The sequence below is a fragment of the Melanerpes formicivorus genome, unplaced genomic scaffold, assembly GCF_026170545.1.
Source record: "Melanerpes formicivorus ecotype bairdi unplaced genomic scaffold, bMelFor1.0.p_v2 SCAF_121, whole genome shotgun sequence".
Taxonomy (NCBI): Eukaryota; Metazoa; Chordata; class Aves; order Piciformes; family Picidae; genus Melanerpes; species Melanerpes formicivorus.
In genome coordinates, this window is record NW_027142473.1 from 926,239 (window position 1) to 944,057 (window position 17,819).

A 17,819-nucleotide genomic window follows, 5' to 3' on the forward strand; every position below is an offset into this window, starting at 1 on the left:
TGAGGCTGCTCTCCAGGGGACGAGTTGAGGATGCCATAGGAAGGTAAGAGCATGGCCTGGGAACAGCCACCTGGGGGGAATGGGTACACTGGCCAGGCAGATGGTCCAAGAAGGACCAAGCACTACACCAAGTGAGGGTTCGACAGCAAGGCTGGTGGTCAGCTGAGCAGCCTGTGGAGGGACTTGGCCAGAGGCATCACAGAGGAACGTTGTGGTGTTGGAGCCTTTGTGTGAAGCACTGCTGGGGCTGTGTCACAATCCAAACCCTCCCAAGGTGCCGCTGTGAGGTGTTGCTGGTGGCATATTTGTGAGGAGAGCTCTTGTGGACCTTTTTGACCGACTGCAAAGGCCAGGTGAGGATGGCCTTGAGAAGAAATTCAGAGGAGGCATGTGGGTCTGGTCTGCAGGAGAAGTTTATTGAGGGCAAAGCAGAGGGCAGAGGCAGGAGCAGCAAGGCACAGGAAGGGAGGCAGTGTGAGGGGCAAGCAGGGCAAGCATGAGGCCAGGGGCTTGTGTTGCAGGAGCTGTTGCAGGCTGTGTGTGGTGTCAGGGGCGGTTTGCAGGGCCCTCAGCAGGGGTAGGAGCCTCTTGCGGCGCCACAGCCATAGCCCAGGCCAGCCAAGCCGTAGCCGTAGCCGTTGCCGAAGGTGCCGGAGGAGATGGGCACTCCCTGGGCGTTGAGCTCGGTGCCCAGGGCAGCCCCTGAGGAGGATCCGACGGCGGTGCTCTGGGGGAAGGAGGTGAGGATGGGTCCTGGCAGGGTGACCAGCACGGGGGAAGGCTGGATGAAGACGCGGGAGTCCTGGCACTGCCTGACGCAGGGCTCGTTGCAGCTGTTGGCCAGCGGGGTGGGTCCGCAGGGGCGGCAGCGGTCGTAGCAGGCCATGGGTGTGGGGTGGAGGGTTCCTGGAAGAGAGAGAGGGTGTGGAGGGAGCGCAGGGGCTCGGGGGTGTGAGAGAGATGGCCAGTGGGGCAGGAGAAGGAGTGTGAGGGGCTGGAGGCTGACCTGGTGGAGGGAGCAGAGCACAGGAGAAGGCGTCAGGAGGCGTCTGTGAGGGAGAGAGGCGCTGGGCCGGCTTTATGCTGGCAGGGCTGTCAGCAGAGGTGAGCCCAGCCCAGCAGAGGTGGGGTGTCAGCAGTGAGGTCACGGCGTGGCACTGGGGTGCTGTGGTTTGTGGGTGCCTTGTGGCCGGGGGTCTCATTTCCTGGCAGCCCTGCAATGGCTCCTCTGGCCCTGTTGTTTGTGAGCAAAGAAGGAGCTGGGTGTGAGCTGGAGCCTGGAGGCCGTCTTGGGCACAGTGGTTCCTCAATGGTGGAGCCTTCTGTTCTGAGAGGAGTAAGCAGTGAGGTCAGCAGCTCTGCCTCCCTGCACTTTCAGAATACAGATTATGGCCTTCTGAGTCTCTTGGTGTCAGACATAAAGATCAAAAGCGCCCAGTAGGGTGAGCAGCCTTTCCATTGGAAGTCATATGGATTCAATTACAGACTGTCCCCATCTTCCAAAGAGAAGGTTCTGAATAAGAGCAGCCTAGCTGAACATAGAACATGTGACTTAGCCAGGCTCAGGTGAAGCTGAGCCTGTGTGTAGGCCTGGTGTTTCTCCCTAGAGTCCAGGCCCTGGTGCTGGGGCTTCCTTCAAAGGGTTGGACAATGGCTATGAGCCCAGGTGAGCATTTCCAGGCTGTCAGACAAGCCGCGCTGGATGCTGGAGAAGATGACGGGAGGTGGGAAGGAGTGGTGTGGGACTGGGTGTGGGCAGAAATGCTGAGGGAGCTGACTGCTGACCTTGGGAGGCCACTGTGCCTTAGCCTGGGATGGCCATGGTGCCTTGGAGCTATTTTTGAAGAGTGTGAGAAATGTCAGAGCCCTCCTGTGTTTGAGGCTTCAGTAGGAAGATCTGAGATATTAGACCCTGGTGAGCTTCACGTTGTCTCTAGGGCAGGTTCTCCAGAAAATCCTCCTGGAAAGTGCCTCTCTGAGCAGGGATTGAGCTGAGAAGGCAAACCCCTGACCAGAATTGGCTCTGGCCTAGCTCACACCAGGATAGGCTAATTAAAGGCTATGCCATTTTCCAGCTGTGGGTCTGTGCTGCAGTGGAGGAGCCCCACTGGGCACTTTCTTCCCCTCCTTGCTTTTTAAAAGTCCAAATGCTGTTGAAGCTGTGGAGCTCTCACCTGGAGTTCATGGAACTTGCAGGGCTGAGCATAGGAAAAGACCTCCCAAGAAACAGCCTTGTGGGGGTGCATGCCCCCATGCCTCCCCTGTGCTCTCTGCTCACCTGTGGCTGCCACACAAGCAGTCCCTGCTGTTGATGACTTCACTAGGGAGGGCTGTCACTGCTGGTTGGCCCAGGGCACAGCAAACTCTGGCAACAGCCCTGCTGCCCTTTCTGTCTGCAGATACGGAACAGCAGCTATCCTGCTAGAGCTTTTGTTTGTGGCAGAGGCGCTGTATGGGAGGTGTACTGCTGAATCATAGGACCACAGGCTCCTGTGATTTGGAAAAGGCCTTTAAGAACAGCACAGAATCACAGAACACATCTGGTTGGAAGAGTCCTCCAAGCTCATCCAGGCCAACCCTCCACTCAGCGCTGCAGGCTCAGCACCGAACCATAGCCCTAAGCATCAGCTCCACAGGCTGCTGGAACACCCCCAGGGATGGGCACTGCAGCACTGCCCTGGTCAGCCTCTGCCAATCTCTGAGATCCCTTCCAGGGCAGAAAGATTTCCTGAGATGCAGCCTGAGCCTCCCCTGCTGCAGCTTGGAACTATTGCCTCTGCTTCTGTCCCTTGCCACAAAGGAACAGAGGCTGTGCCCCCTCCTCACTCCAACCTCCCTGCAGGGAGCTGAGGAGAGCAAGCAGGTCTCCCTCAGCCTCCTCTTCTCCAGCCTGAACACAGTATCACAGTATCACCAAGGTTGGAAGAGGCCTCAAAGATCATCAAGTCCAACCTATCACCCAAGACCTCATGACTGGACCATGGCACCGAGTGCCACATCCAATCCCCTCTCGAACACCTCCAGGGATGGGGACTCCACCACCTCCCTGGGCAGCACATTCTAATGGCAAATGACTCTCTTGGTGAAGAACTTTCTCCTCACCTCCAGCCTAAACTTCCCCTGGCACCGCTTGAGACTGTGTCCTCTTGTTCTGGTGCTGGTTGCCTGGGAGAAGAGACAAACCCCTTCCTGGCTACAACCTCTCTTCAGGTAGTTGTAGAGTGCAATGAGGTCTCCCCTTAGCCTCCTCTACTCCTGGCTAAACAATCCCAGCTCCCTCAGCCTCTCCTCACAGGGCTGTGCTCAAGGCCTCTCACCAGCCTTAGTGCCCTTCTCTGGACACCTTCAAGTCTCTCAATGTCCTTTTTAAACAGAGGGGCCCAGAACTGGACACAGTACTCAAGGTGTGGTCTCACCAATACTGAGTACAGGGGCACAATGACTTCCCTGCTGCTGCTGGCCACACTATTCTTAATGCAGGCCAGGATGCCATTGGCCTTCTTGGACCCCTGGGCACACTGCTGGCTCATGTTTAGGCAGCTGTCAATCAGCACCCCCAGGTCCCTTTCTGCCTGGATGCTCTCCAGCCACTCTGACCCCAGCCTGTAGCTCTGGATGGCATTGTTGAGGCCAAACTGCAGCACCTGGCTCTTGGATTTGTTGAATGCCATCCTATTGGACTCAGCCCATCTGTCCAGTTGGTCGAGGTCCCTCTGCAGAACCCTTCAGCTCTCTAACTGACCAACATCCACTCCCAACTTGGTGTCATCTGCACATTTGCTGATGACTGACTCAACTCAATCCCCTCATCCAGATCATCAATGAAGATATTAAAGAGGATGGGGCCCAGCACTGATCCCTGGGGGGCACCACTGGGGCCTAGCTGCCAGCTCGATGTGGCACCATTCACCACCACTTCCTGGGCTCAGCTTCCAGCCAGTTCCTAACCCAGCTCAGAGTGCTGCTGTCCAAGCCAGGGGCTGACAGTTTAGACAGCAGTTTGCTGTGGGGGATGGTGTCTGAGGCATTGCTGAAGTCCAGGTAGGCCACATCCACAGCCTGCCCCACATCCCCCAGGCAGTCACCTGGGCATAGAAGGAGATCAGGTTGGAGAGGCAGGACCTGCCCCTCCTAAACCCATGCTGGCTGGACCTGAGCTCTTGGCCACCCTTCAGGTGCACAGTCATTGCCGCCAGGATAATCTGCTCCACCATTTTCCCTGGCACTGAGGTCAGGCTGCCAGGCCTGGAGTTTCCAGGTTCCTCCATCCAACCCTTCTTGTGGATGGGGACCACATTGGCCAGTTTCCAGTCATCTGGGAGCTCACCAGTGAGCCAGGACTGGAGGAAAATGATGGAGAGCAGCTTGGCAGCTCATCTGCCAGCTCTCTCAGCACCCTAGGATGGATCCCATCCGGTCCCATGGACTTGTGAGCGTCCAAGTGGCTCAGCAGCTCCCGAACTAATTCCTCATGGATTTCCGGGGCATTACACTGCTCCCTGACCCCATCACCCAGCTCAGGAGGCCACTCATCCTGAACTCCTCCTGCCTTGTTGTTAAACATTGAGGCAAAGAAGGTGTTCAGGACCTCAGCCTTGTCCTCCTCTTCAGTCACAGTGTTCCCCTCCAGGTCCAATAAGGAGTGCAGGTTCTTTTTGCCCTTCTTTTTAGTGTTAATATATTTGTAACAATGCTCTTGGTTATCTTTCGCAGAGGTGTTCAGCTTCAGTTCCAACTGGGTCTTTGCCTCTCCAATTTTTCTTCTGCATAATCTGACAGCATCATTAAATATATCAGGAGAAGCCTTCCCCTCCTCCCAAAGGTGATACAGCCTCTTTTTTCCCCTTAACTCCTCCAGGAGATGCTTGCTCATCCAGGCCCAGAGCCTTCCCCTGGGCTCATCTTTCGGCTCATGGGAACTGCCAGTTCCTGTGCCTTCAAGAGCTCCTGTTTGAAGTAGCTCCAACCAGCCTAGACCCCTTGGTTCTTGAGGGCTGCTACCCAGGGAAAAACATTTAGCACAAGCAACCTGGCTGGTAAATAGTAGAGGTTCAGTGAATCGAGCTGGGCCTGCACACTCAGATCTGCTACAGAAAGTAGAAGGTGATAGAGTTCCTGTTGTAGAGAGAAGAATCTGTTCGGTAAAACTGTTTGGGTATTTTCTCCCTCAGGAGAGGCTAAACCTCTCCAAGGGGTGGTTTCAGCTGAAGGTCCTGGTCACACTTGCTGGGTAATGCAAGAGAATGGTGAAATTCTGTGTGTTCCACAAAGAAATTTAACTTTAGCTGAGAGAGTTTAATTTCAGAGTGTCGTACAGCTACATCGTGCCCAAAGGAAGAATCCATGAGGAGTCTACGGTGCATGAACCCTGAGAACCCTAAGAGCCCTGAGTCACCTGAGAGTCCCTGCTCCTTTTCTTCGCTTTGTCTGTGGAGAGACAAACTGTTTTCTGTTTTCCTGTTTCCTGGTGTTTGACTTCTGAATCATCTACATCAGAGGACAGCCAGAATGGACTGTGAACTTAGTATCATAGTATCAGTCAGGGTTGGAAGGGACCACAAGGACCATCTAGTTCCAGCCCCCTTGCCATGGGCAGGGACACACCACACTAGATCAGGCTGGCCAGAGCCTCATCCAGCCTGGCCTTAAACACCTCCAGGGATGGGGCCTCAACCACCTCTGTCGTAGTTTGGGCTGGGTGTCCTCTGCTACAGGGGTGTTTCCTGTGTCCAGAAGTCCAGCCCAGTGGGAGGACACAGGAAATTAGGTTATTTCCTACCATGATCCCTTGCACCACTATAAGTTTTACGGCGGGGTCTGGCACTTCCTCTTTCCTTCCTCCTCGCCACCCGGTAACTGGGGGAGAGATCTCCCGGCCATGGTCCTGGTTCGGCCCAAGGCCACAGGGGGATGGGCAGTCTCAGATCTGGCCAGCTGAGACTAGCCTAGCAGTGGACGGGGGGGAAGGAGGAGCCCTGGGGGTTTGGGTGCACCCCCAGGTGGGGATGGGATCTCTCTGGGTCTGTTTTGGGGTTTCCTCTTGTCACTGTGTTTCTAGCTCTTTGCACGCACTCACCGTTCTATTTAAACTTTTCATCACTTTTGCAATCCCTTTGTCTGAGTCGTTATTTCTGCGCGTGGTGGGGAGGGGGGTCTGCCCCAACCCATTACACACCTCCCTGGACAACCCATTCCAGGGCTTCACCACTCTGATGGTGAAGAACTTCCTCCTCATGTCCAGCCTGAATCTCCCCACCTCCAGCTTCATTCCATTCCTCCTAGTCGTATTACTCCCTCAGATCCTGAGAGGTCCGTCCCCAGCCTTCTTATAGGCTGGCTTCAGATACTGGAAGGCCACAATTGGGTCACATCGGAGCCTTCTCTTCTCCAGACTGAACAGCTCCAACTCCTTCAGTCTCTCCTCATAGGAGAGTTGCTCCAGCCCTCTGCTCATCCTCGTGGCCCTTCTCTGGACACCTTCCAGCATGTCCATATCCCTCTTGTAATGGGGAATGGCTTTGTGGTGGCTGAGGCTGGCAGAGACTTGGTAAAAGAAAGGCAGAGCAGACACCTAAGGCTGGTGTGCAGGAGAACTTTATGGAAGGCAATGTGGAGAAGAAGGAGGAGATCAGGCCCCGTTCAGCAAGGCATCTTGAAAGTCAAGTCCTGCATGGGTGACAGGATGCTATGTGTGAGAAAGTGATCCACAGAGTGAAAAAGGGAGCAGCTGGGGATGGTTTTCATCTGAATTTCAGCAAAGTCTCTGACACCGTTACCCACAGCACCCTTACAGAGAACCAGGCTGTTGCTGCCTTGGACATGTCTCCTCTGCACTGGGTAACAAACTGGCAGCATGGCCGGGCCCAAAACGTGGTGATGGATGGAGTTGATTCCAGGTGGTGGCTGCTGACAAGTGGTGTTCTTCAGAGCTCACACATGGGGGCAGAGCTCTTTGGTATCTCCATGCTTTTCAGAGTGCAGGCATTGAGGACACCCTCTGTGTGTCTACAGACAACACCAACATGAGTAGGAACGTTGACCAGCATGAGAGTAGGAGGGTTCTACAGAGGGGTCAGCACAGGCTGCATTGATGGTCTGAGGCCAGGCATCTCTATGGGCAAGGGAAGAGATTTAGTGTCCTCATGTCAGCCCTGCTGTGTTGTCCTGTGGAGCTGTTGTTCAGGGCAGAACACCAAAGAGAGACATTGTGGATTTTTTGCACACACTCTCATAGCCCCTTGAGCTCAGACATTGTCTCCTGTGAGGCTGGCAGAGGCCTGGGAGAAGAAAGGCAGAGGAGGCATGTGGGTCTGGTCTGCAGGAGAAGTTTATTGAGGGCAAAGCAGAGGGCAGAGGCAGGAGCAGCAAGGCACAGGAAGGGAGGCGGTGTGAGGGGCAAGCAGGGCGAGCATGAGGCCAGGGGCTTGTGTTGCAGGAGCTGTTGCAGGCTGTGTGTGGTGTCAAGGGGGGTGTGCAGGGCCCTCAGCAGGGGTAGCAGCCTCTTGCGGCACCGCAGCCATAGCCCAGGCCAGCCAAGCCGTAGCCGTAGCCATTGCCGAAGGCGCCGGAGGAGATGGGCACTCCCTGGGCGTTGAGCTCGGTGCCCAGGGCAGCCCCTGAGGAGGATCCGACGGCAGTGCTCTGGGGGAAGGAGGTAAGGATGGGTCCTGGCAGGGTGACCAGCACGGGGGAAGGCTGGATGAAGACGCGGGAGTCCTGGCACTGCCTGACGCAGGGCTCGTTGCAGCTGTTGGCCAGCGGGGTGGGTCCGCAGGGGCGGCAGCGGTCGTAGCAGGCCATGGGTGTGGGGTGAAGGGGCCCTGGAAGAGAGAGCGGGTGTGGAGGGAGCGCAGGGGCTTGGGGGTGTGAGAGAGATGGCCACTGGGGCAGGAGAAGGAGGGTGAGGGGCTGGAGGCTGACCTGGTGGAGGGAGCAGAGCACAGGAGAAGGCGTCAGGAGGCGTCTGTGAGGGAGAGAGGCACTGGGCCGGCTTTATGCTGGCAGGGCTGTCAGCAGAGGTGAGCCCAGCCCAGCAGAGGTGGGGTGTCAGCAGTGAGGTCATGGCGTGGCACTGGGGTGCTGTGGTTTGTGGGTGCCTTGTGGCCGGGGGTCTCATTTCCTGGCAGCCCTGCAATGGCTCCTCTGGCCCTGTTGTTTGTGGGCAAAGAAGGAGCTGGGTGTGAGCTGGAGCCTGGAGGCCGTCTTGAGCACAGCGGTTCCTCAATGGTGGAGCCTTCTGTTCTAAGAGGAGTAAGCAGTGAGGTCAGCAGCTCTGCCACCCTGCACTTCAGAACACAGATTATGGCCTTTAGAGGTGCTTGGTGTACAAGAGTCCCTTTGGAGTCAGACATGAAGGTCAAAAGTGCCCAGAAGGGCCAGTAGCATTTCCTTTGGAAGTCATGTGGATTCAAATGCAGACTGTTCCCATGTTCCTAAAGAGAAGCAGGTTCTGAATAAGATCAGCCTAGCTGAACAGGGAACATGTGGCTGCAGAGTCTGGGCCCTGGTGCTGGGGCTTCCTGCCAAGTGTTGGACAATGCCTATGACCCCAGGTGAGCATTTCCAGGGTGTTTGTCACAGAAGCAGTGCTGGATGCTGAGCAAGGTGAAGGGAGTTGGGAAGGGGTTGTGTGGGACTGGGTGTGGGCAGAAATGCTGAGGGAGCTAACTGGTGACCTTGGGAGGCCACTGTGCCTTAGCCTGGGATGGCCATGGTGCCTTGGAGCTATTCTTGAGGAGTGTGAGAAATGTCAGAGCCCTCCTGTGTTTGAGCCTTCAGTAGGAAGATCTGAGATATTAGACCCTGGTGAGCCTGACGTTGTCTCTAGGGCAGGTTCTCCAGAAAATCCTCCTGGAAAGTGGCTCTGCCAGGCTCCTGAAATCCAAGAAGGGGATGGGGAGTTGTCCACCTGGATTCTAGAAGGGAAACTCTCCTTGGCCATCCTCCATGTGTTCTCCATTGAACTGAGTGGCTTTGTGGATGGACAGAGACCTGTGGCTGATGTTGTCCTTTGTAAAGCTGTGACAGTTTCTGCAGTGCATGCTCCTATAGAAGCTGGCCAGGAGCATGCTGTATAAGTGGCCAGTGAGTTGGATTGCAAAGTGCTTAAGCTCTGGGCCCAGAGGCTTCTGATGAGTGCCCTAAAATCTGGCTGGGGCAAGTCTCAAGTGGTGTAGCCCAGAACTTGTATCCATGGGGCCCAGTGTTGGACATCCTCATCCATCCCTGGGGTAATGTGAAGGAGTGTCCAGCAGCCAGATGGCAGCAGGTGATGGCCATGTGAGGAGGCTAAAGGGGAAGTCTGAACTTGACCACAGGCCTGATAGTGTCACCCCTGCGCCCAGCAAGAGCATGGAGAAGATTTTGCTGGAGACTGTGGCAGGATGAGCAGAGAACAGAGAGGTGCTCAGTGACAACCAGCATGGCTTCAAGAAGGTCTCAGTGTGCCGGACAAATTTGGTGGCCTTCTGCAAGAGGGTTGGAGTGTTGGTGGGTAAGGGCAGAGCACCTGATGTCACCTAGCTGGACGTGTGCAAAGTGTTTGTTAGTGTCCTGCACAACAGCCAAGTCTCTCAACTGAAGAGCTGTGGGCTTGCTGGGTGGACAGGTTGGTGGATAAGGAATAGTCTGGATGCTCACACTCAAAGAGTTGTGGTCCAAGGTTTGATGTACAAGTGGAGACCAGTAATGAGTGGTGTCCCTCAGAGGTGCACCTTGGGAGCAGGATTAATTAAGGTCTTTGTTGGTGACATGGGATCAAGGCACCCTCAGCAAGTCTGTGGATGACAGCAAGCTGTGTGGTATGGCTGACAGGCTGGAGGGACGAGATGCTGCATGAGCAGCAGGTCAAGGGAGGTGATGCTCCATGGTTACTCAACTGTCATGAGACCTCAGCTGCAGTGTGGGGTTGAGCTGTGGGGCGCCCAGGCCAGGAAGGACATGGAGGTGTTGGAATGGATCCAGAGGAGGCCAAGAAGATGAGGCCAAGCTGAGAAAGTTGGGCTTGTCCAGCCTGGCTGGTGGGAGGAGATTCAGACAAGTGTCCCTGCAGCAGGCTGAACTCATTGGAAGGGTGTGCAGGAGAGTGCTTGAAGACTGTGAGCAAGTGGTGGACTTGTGGCCCATTCTGGAAGAGTCCAGGTGGTAGACTAGAGTGTCTAGAGGTAATAATGGTCACTCCTTCCTATGAGAGGTCTTCTGGCCCTTTTCCCACCCACCCCCATGGCCTCTTGAGCCGAGACATTGTCCCCTGTGAAACTGGCAGAGGCCTGGGAGAAGAAAGGCAGAGGAGGCATGTGGGTCTGGTCTGCAGGAGAAGTTTATTGAGGGCAAAGCAGAGGGCAGAGGCAGGAGCAGCAAGGGGAAGGGAGGCAGTGTGAGGGGCAAGCAGGGTGAGCATAGTATTAGCAGCCAGTGGAACTGTTCAGCAGGGGTGGATTGTGGGGGGTTTAGGCTATGCCTTTAAAATTTAGTTACAGATTTTGAGCAGAGAAGTAGAAAAATATAAATAAATCACTGTTGGGTGTAAAAAGGAAAACAAAAGATTATTCAAAACAGATTCATTGGATAAATATCTAGAACGAGACAGTCTGTACCATAACAATTCTCTCTTCTTTCCTGATCTCTGATGTTTTTGCTTCGCTTGGGAGAGACTCACCTGCTTGTCAGCTGGCCTTGGCTGAGCTGTTTAGTTAAGTCTAACCCCTGCTTTCTCTCTGCTCCCTTTCTCATGTGGGACAGGGGTTAGGGGGGGCAGTGGGACAGCTTCCCTGGTCTTTTTGACCAGAGGGGGTTTGTGTTGTTTGGTAATTGTAAATATCTGTAGAATATTGTAACTCCTGGCTATGTTGTACACATTCATTGCATTCCACTGTAGAGTGTAGTTCTTGCTTGTAAATACAGCTTCATTTGCTTCTGACTGAGTTGATCTGGCAAAGATAATACTGGGGGAGTGGAAACTTCAACCCACCACAACAGGCAACAGGGGGCAATACTAACTGTGGGTGTGAGCAGGTTTTTGACCTGCTTAGCCAGTTGGCACAGCTTCAGGATGAAGTGATGGAGCTCCCTGGGTGTCTATGACATGAGAGCTGCAGGCAGCTGTGCAGGGGCGGGCGAGGCCGGGGGGGAGCAGGGCAAACCCCAGCAGCTGGCAGCACCTGCTGGGTGCACACAGGGCATTGCCACCATCTGCTGACACTGTGCCCCTCCACAACCTCTACTACTTTGGCTTCTGGCCTTCCAGCATCTTAAGGGGGCTATAAGAAAGCTGGGGAGGGACTTTTCAGAGTGTCAGGGAGTGATAGGACTTGGGGGGGATGAAGTAAAATTTGAAATGCAGAGATTCAGATTGGATGTTAAGAAGAAGTTGTTCCCCATGAGGGTGGTGAGAGCCTGGCACAGGTTGCCCAGGGAGGTGGTGGAAGCCTCACGCCTGAAGGTTTTTGAAGCCAGGCTGGATGTGGCTGTGAGCAACCTGCTGTAGTGTGAGGTGTCCCTGCCCATAGTAGGGGGGGTTGGAACTGGCTGAGCCTTGAAGTCCCTTCCCACCCTAACAATTCTATGATTCTATGTGCCCTTCTCCTTCCCAGTCCTCAGCACGCTTTGGGGTGGTGGGTGGAGAGGCTGAGGAAGTTCTTCCTGAGGGATGAGAATGGCTGTGGTATGAAGAAAAGCTGGAGAAAGATGAGAGCAGCCTTGCCTGGAGTTTGCCAGCATGGCTGATCTGTGACATGAGTCCAAAGAACACAAACTGATCATGAACAGATGAGGTCCCAAGTGGAAGTGCAAATCACAGCAGGAATGAGGAGGAATATGAGAAAGGTTACATAAAGGATCAGGGCTGGGCCAGCCACTGAATGAGTGACAGGGCAGGAAAGCCTCTGCCTTCCCAAAGGGAAAAGAAAGTGAGTAATGGAGAGAGTCTGATGGGAAAGAAGCTAAACCAGCTGGGGTGCAAATAAGAACAATAACATGAAATAGATGCAAATAGATACAAACCAATATCCAACCCAACCCCTGACTGCAATCAGTCACCACCTCCACTGACGCTGTGGCATAAGTGCCAGACTGGACTCAGCAGCAGATAGGAACTGGGTTCAGCGGGAGCTAGATTCTGGAACTGAATTCAGGAACTCATGGGTTGGAATCAAAGGCAGAATGGACAAGAGTGCCCCTCAGACACTGCCCATGGAAGAAGAGGAGAGAAAGAACCTGACCCTGGTGATCCCTCTTACCCTGAATCCCCTGTGGGTCAGTGTAGGGTCGTCTGAACTGTCCCCTCCTCCCGGCAGGTGTGTCTTCTGACTCTGCACCCCCACTGCAGTCCACAAGATGTAGTAGTGACCTTGCTCTGCACACCAACCCTTGGTACTAAGTCTAAGCACTGAGTGTTAGCACGGCTGGAAGCAGCCTGCCCTGAGCTGCAGAAAGTGCCTCTCTGAGCAGGGACTGAGATGAGAAGGCAAACCCCTGACCAGAGTTAGCTCTGGCCTAGCTCACACCAGGACAGGCTAATTAAAGGCTATGCCATTTTCCAGCTGTGGGTCTGTGCTGCAGTGGAGGAGCCCCACTGGGCACTTTCTTCCCCTCCTTGCTTTTTAAAAGTCCAAATGCTGTTGAAGCTGTGGAGCTCTCACCTGGAGTTCATGGAACTTGCAGGGCTGAGCATAGGAAAAGACCTCCCAAGAAACAGCCTTGTGGGGGTGCATGCCCCCATGCCTCCCCTGTGCTCTCTGCTCACCTGTGGCTGCCACACAAGCAGTCCCTGCTGTTGATGACCTCACTAGGGAGGGCTGTCACTGCTGGTTGGCCCAGGGCACAGCAAACTCTGGCAACAGCCCTGCTGCCCTTTCTGTCTGCAGATATGGAACAGCAGCTATCCTGCTAGAACTTTTCTTTGTGGCAGGGGCGCTGCATGGGAGGTGTACTGCTGAATCATAGGACCACAGGCTCCTGTGATTTGGAAAAGGCCTTCAAGAACATCACAGAATCACAGAACACATCTGGTTGGAAGAGACCTCCAAGCTCATTCAGGCAACCCTCCACCCAGCACTGCAGGCTCAGCACCAAACCATGTCCCTAAGCACCAGCTCCACAGGCTGCTGGAACACCCCCAGGGATGGGCACTGCAGCACTGCCCTGGGCAGCCTCTGCCAATCTCTGAGATCCCTTCCAGGGCAGAAAGATTTCCTGAGATTCAGCCTGAGCCTCCCCTGGGGCAGCTTGGAACCATTGCCTCTGCTCCTGTCCCTTGCCACAAAGGAACAGAGGCTGTGCCCCCTCCTCACTCCAACCTCCCTGCAGGGAGCTGTAGAGAGCAAGGAGGTCTCCCTCAGCCTCCTCTTCTCCAGCCTGAACACAGTATCACAGTATCACCAAGGTTGGAAGAGACCTCAAACATCATCAAGTCCAACCTGTCACCGCAGACCTCATGACTAGGCCATGGCACCAAGTGCCACATCCAATCCCCTCTTAAACACCTCCAGGGATGGTGACTCCACCACCTCCCTGGGCAGCACATTCTAATGGCAAATGACTCTCTTGGTGAAGAACTTTCTCCTCACCTCCAGCCTAAACTTCCCCTGGCGCAGCTTGAGACTGTGTCCTCTTGTTCTGGTGCTAGTTGCCTGGGAGAAGAGACTAAGCCCCTCCTGGCTACAACCTCTCTTCAGGTAGTTGTAGAGTGCAATGAGGTCACCCCTGAGACTCCTCTACTCCAGGCTAAACAACCGCAGCTCCCTCAGCCTCTCCTCACAGGGCTGTGCTTAAGGCCTCTCACCAGCCTCATTGCCCTCATTTCAAAAACAACCTCGTAAAGAACTGGGCCAAAGTGCACGGTTTTGAGTCTAAACCGCTGCTGTTTCTCTCTCTGAGCTTGGCAGCTGACCTGTGGCAAGACATTGCTGATTGAGTTGAGAGAATTCCAGTGAAAGTGAGACACATCGATGCTCACATTCCTAAGAGCAAAGCTACTGAGGAACAACAACACAACCATCAGGCAGATCTAGCTGCAAGAGTTTCTCAAGTAGACATGGACTCTAATCTTGATCTTGACTGGAAACACCGAGGTGAGATATTCTTAGCTCAGTGGGCTCATGATTCATCAGGACATCAAGGCAGAGATGCCACATACCAATGGGCTCGTGACAGATCCATAGACATTTCCATGGATGCTATCACACAAGTCATCCATGACTGTGACATGTGTGCTGCTATTAAGCAGGCAAAGTGAATTAAGCCCTTGTGGTATGGTGACAGATGGTCCAAGTACAAGTATGGTGAAACTTGGCAGATTGACTACATCACTCTACCACGTTCTTGTTCTGGTAAGCAGTACGTGCTTACTATGGTAGAGGCAAACACTGGATGGTTGGAAACTTATCCAGTTCCACATGCAACTGCATGCAACACCATTCTCGGTCTGGAGAGACAGATCCTGTGGAGACACGGAGCTCCAGAGAGGATTGAGCCAGACAACGGAACTCATTTCAAGAACAACCTTGTGAAGAACTGGGCAAAAGAGCACAGTATTGAGTGGATATTCCATATTCCCTACTCTGCACCAGCTTCAGGGAAGATTGAACGCTACAACGGTTTGTTGAAGACCACTCTTAAAGCCATGGGGGGTGGATCTTTGAAAAACTGGGAAAAACATTTAGCACAAGCAACCTGGCTGGTAAATAGTAGAGGTTCAGTGAATCGAGCTGGGCCTGCACACTCAGATCTGCTACAGAAAGAAGAAGGTGTTAGAGTTCCTGTTGTTAGAGAGAAGAATCTGTTCGGTAAAACTGTTTGGGTATTTTCTCCCTCAGGAGAGGCTAAACCTCTCCAAGGGGTGGTTTCAGCTGAAGGTCCTGGTCACACTTGCTGGGTAATGCAAGAGAATGGTGAAATTCTGTGTGTTCTACAAAGAAATTTAACTTTAGCTGAGAGAGTTTATTTTCAGAGTGTTGTGCAGCTACATTGTGCCCAAAGGAAGAACCCATGAGGAGTCTACGGTGCACGAGGCCTGAGAACCCTGAGAGCCCTGAGTCACCTGAGAGTCCCTGCTCCTTTTCTTCGCTTTGTCTGTGGAGAGACAAACTGTTTCCTGTTTTCCTCTTTCCTAGTTTTTGGACTTCTGAATCATCTACATAAGAGGACAGCCAGAATGGAATGTGGAAGGGACCACAAGGATCATCTAGTTCCAATCCCCTTGCCATGGCCAGGGACACTCCACACTAGGTGAGCCTGGCCAGAGCCTCATCCAGCCTGGCCTTAAACACCTCCAGGGATGGGGCCTCAACCACCTCCCTGGACAGCCAATTGCAGGGTTTCACCACTCTGATAGTGAAGAACTTCCTCCTCATGTCCAGCCTAAATCCTCCCACCTCCAGCTTCATTCCATTCCTCCTAGTCCTATGACTCCCTGAGATCCTGAGCCTCTGACACCATTACCCACAGCACCCTTACAGAGAACCAGGCTGTTGCTGCCTTAGACATGTCTCCTCTGCACTGGGTAACAAACTGGCAGCATGGCTGGGCCCAAAGGGTGTTGATGGATGGAGGTGATTCCAGGTGGTGGCTGCTGACAAGTGGTGTTCTGCAGAGCTCAGAAATGGAGGCTAAGCTCTTTGGTAAGTCTATGCTTTTCAGAGTGCAGGCATTGAGGGCACCGTCTGTATGTCTGCAGACAATACCAACAGGAGTCAGAATGTTCTACAGCATGAGAGTAGGAGGGTTCTACAGAGGAGACAGCACAGGCTGTGTCAGTGGTCTGAGGCCAGGCATCTCTATGGGCAAGGGAAGAGCTTTAGTATCCTCATGTCAGCCCTGCTGTGTTGTCCTGTGGAGCTGCTGTTCAGGACAGAACACCTAAGAAACACATTGTGGCACATTTGGCACACACTCTCATGGCCTCTTGAGCTCAGATATTGACCACAGTGACGCTGGCAGAGGCTTAGGAAACAAAGGCAGAGGAGGCATGTGGGTCTGGTCTACAGGAGAAGTTTATTGAGGGCAAAGCAGAGGGCAGAGGCAGGAGCAGCAAGGCACAGGAAAGGAGGCAGTGTGAGGGGCAAGCAGGGCGAGCGCGAGGCCAGGGGCTTGTGTTGCAGGAGCTGTTGCAGCCTGTGTGTGGTGTCAGGGGGGGTGTGCAGGGTCCTCAGCAGGGGAAGCAGCCTCTTGCGGCGCCACAGCCATAGCCCAGGCCAGCAAAGCCGTAGCCGTAGCCGTTGCCGAAGGTGCCGGAGGAGATGGGCATTCCCTGGGCGTTGAGCTCGGTGCCCAGGGCAGCCCCTGAGGAGGATCCGACGGCGGTGCTCTGGGGGAAGGAGGTGAGGATGGGTCCTGGCAGGGTGACCAGCACGGGGGAAGGCTGGATGAAGACGCGGGAGTCCTGGCACTGCAAGACGCAGGGCTCGTTGCAGCTGTTGGCCAGCGGGGTGGGTCCGCAGGGGCGGCAGCGGTCGTAGCAGGCCATGGGTGTGGGGTGGAGGGTCCCTGGAAGAGAGTGAGGGTGTGGAGGAAGCACAGGGGCTCGGGGGTGTGAGAGAGATGGCCACTGGGGCAGGAGAAGGAGGGTGAGGGGCTGAAGGCTGACCTGGTGGTGGGAGCAGAGCGCAGGAGAAGGCGTCAGGAGGCGTCTGTGAGGGAGAGAGGCGCTGGGCCGGCTTTATGCTGGCAGGGCTGTCAGCAGAGGTGAGCCCAGCCCAGCAGAGGTGGGGTGTCAGCAGTGAGGTCACGGCGTGGCACTGGGGTGCTGTGGTTTGTGGGTGCCTTGTGGCCAGGGGTCTCATTTCCTGGCGGCCCTGCAACGGCTCCTCTGGCCCTGTTGTTTGTGAGCAAAGAAGGAGCTGGGTGTGAGCTGGAGCCTGGAGGCTGTCTTGGGCACAGCGGTTCCTCAATGTGGAGCCTTCTGTTCTGAGAGGAGTAAGCAGTGAGGTCAGCAGCTCTGCCACCCTGGAGTTGCAGAGGACACACTTGGCCTTGTTTAGTAACCTGCTTGACAAAGGATCTTGGGAGGCCGTCCTGAAGGGCACAGGAGTCCAGGATGAGCAGGCATGAGCAGACATCCTTCAAGCAGGACCTCTGGGTGGCTCAGCAGCAGGTCATCGAGTTCCAGAATCAGAGAATTGTTTGGATTGGAAAGGACCTCTAAGAGCATCAAGTGCAACCATTGACCTAGCCCCACCATGGGCATTAAAGCACGTCCCAAAGTGCCATGTGCACAGGCTTCTTGACCACTTCCTGGAGAAAGAGAAGGCATTGGGGTAGGGCAGGCTGGCTGCACAGAGAGCTTGGGCTGGAGCTCCTCAAGAGAAGACTTCTTGACCTGTGGATGCCAAAGCAGGGAACCCAGGAGGACTCCAAGGGCTTTGTGAGCTTCTGAAGGGAGACAATGAGAGAGGGCAAAGCCAAGTAGGATTGCTCCTGCTTCTGCACAGCAGAAGTGCCTTTGTCTTCTCCAAGGGGAAATGGTCAGTAAGGAGCACCAGTGAGACACAGCCAGGTCTGTGGGGCTGGATGGAGGCAGGCAAGGCTACTGAGGGAGCTGGTGGAGGAGCTCCCCAAGACACTTTCCATTCTTTCCCAGCAGTCCTGGTTGGCCCAGCTGAATGGACATTTGTCAAGGTGTTGCCCATTGCACCAAAGAGCCAGAACAAGACTGTTGGATGCTACAGGGTTGTTGGTGTGAGTTTGGTGCCAGGGAAGGTGATGGAGCAGATGATCGTGCGTGCCATCCCACAGCACACGGTGGAGAACTGAGCCATCAGGCCCAGTCAGCAAGGGCTTTGAAAGGCAGGTGCTGCCTGCCTGAGCAGATCTCCTTCCATAAC

General features: G+C 54.5%; 3 protein-coding genes across 3 annotated transcripts; all 3 read right to left on the minus strand.

Annotated features, from left to right (window-relative positions):
• Positions 1–464: 464 nt before the first annotated feature.
• On the minus strand, positions 465–907 carry LOC137456305 (feather beta keratin-like). Its single transcript, XM_068167626.1, has one exon. It carries the CDS (start codon positions 884–886, stop codon positions 569–571), a length of 318 nt encoding a protein of 105 aa, XP_068023727.1. The 5' UTR covers positions 887–907; the 3' UTR covers positions 465–568.
• Positions 908–7,467: 6,560 nt separating this feature from the next.
• Positions 7,468–7,815, minus strand: LOC137456302 (feather beta keratin-like). Its single transcript, XM_068167625.1, has one exon. The coding sequence runs from the start codon at positions 7,798–7,800 to the stop codon at positions 7,483–7,485; it is 318 nt and encodes a 105-aa protein (XP_068023726.1). The 5' UTR covers positions 7,801–7,815; the 3' UTR covers positions 7,468–7,482.
• An 8,329-nt stretch (positions 7,816–16,144) lies between these two features.
• Positions 16,145–16,462, minus strand: LOC137456330 (feather beta keratin-like). The gene has a single exon (XM_068167663.1). The coding sequence runs from the start codon at positions 16,460–16,462 to the stop codon at positions 16,145–16,147; it is 318 nt and encodes a 105-aa protein (XP_068023764.1).
• Positions 16,463–17,819: the final 1,357 nt, after the last annotated feature.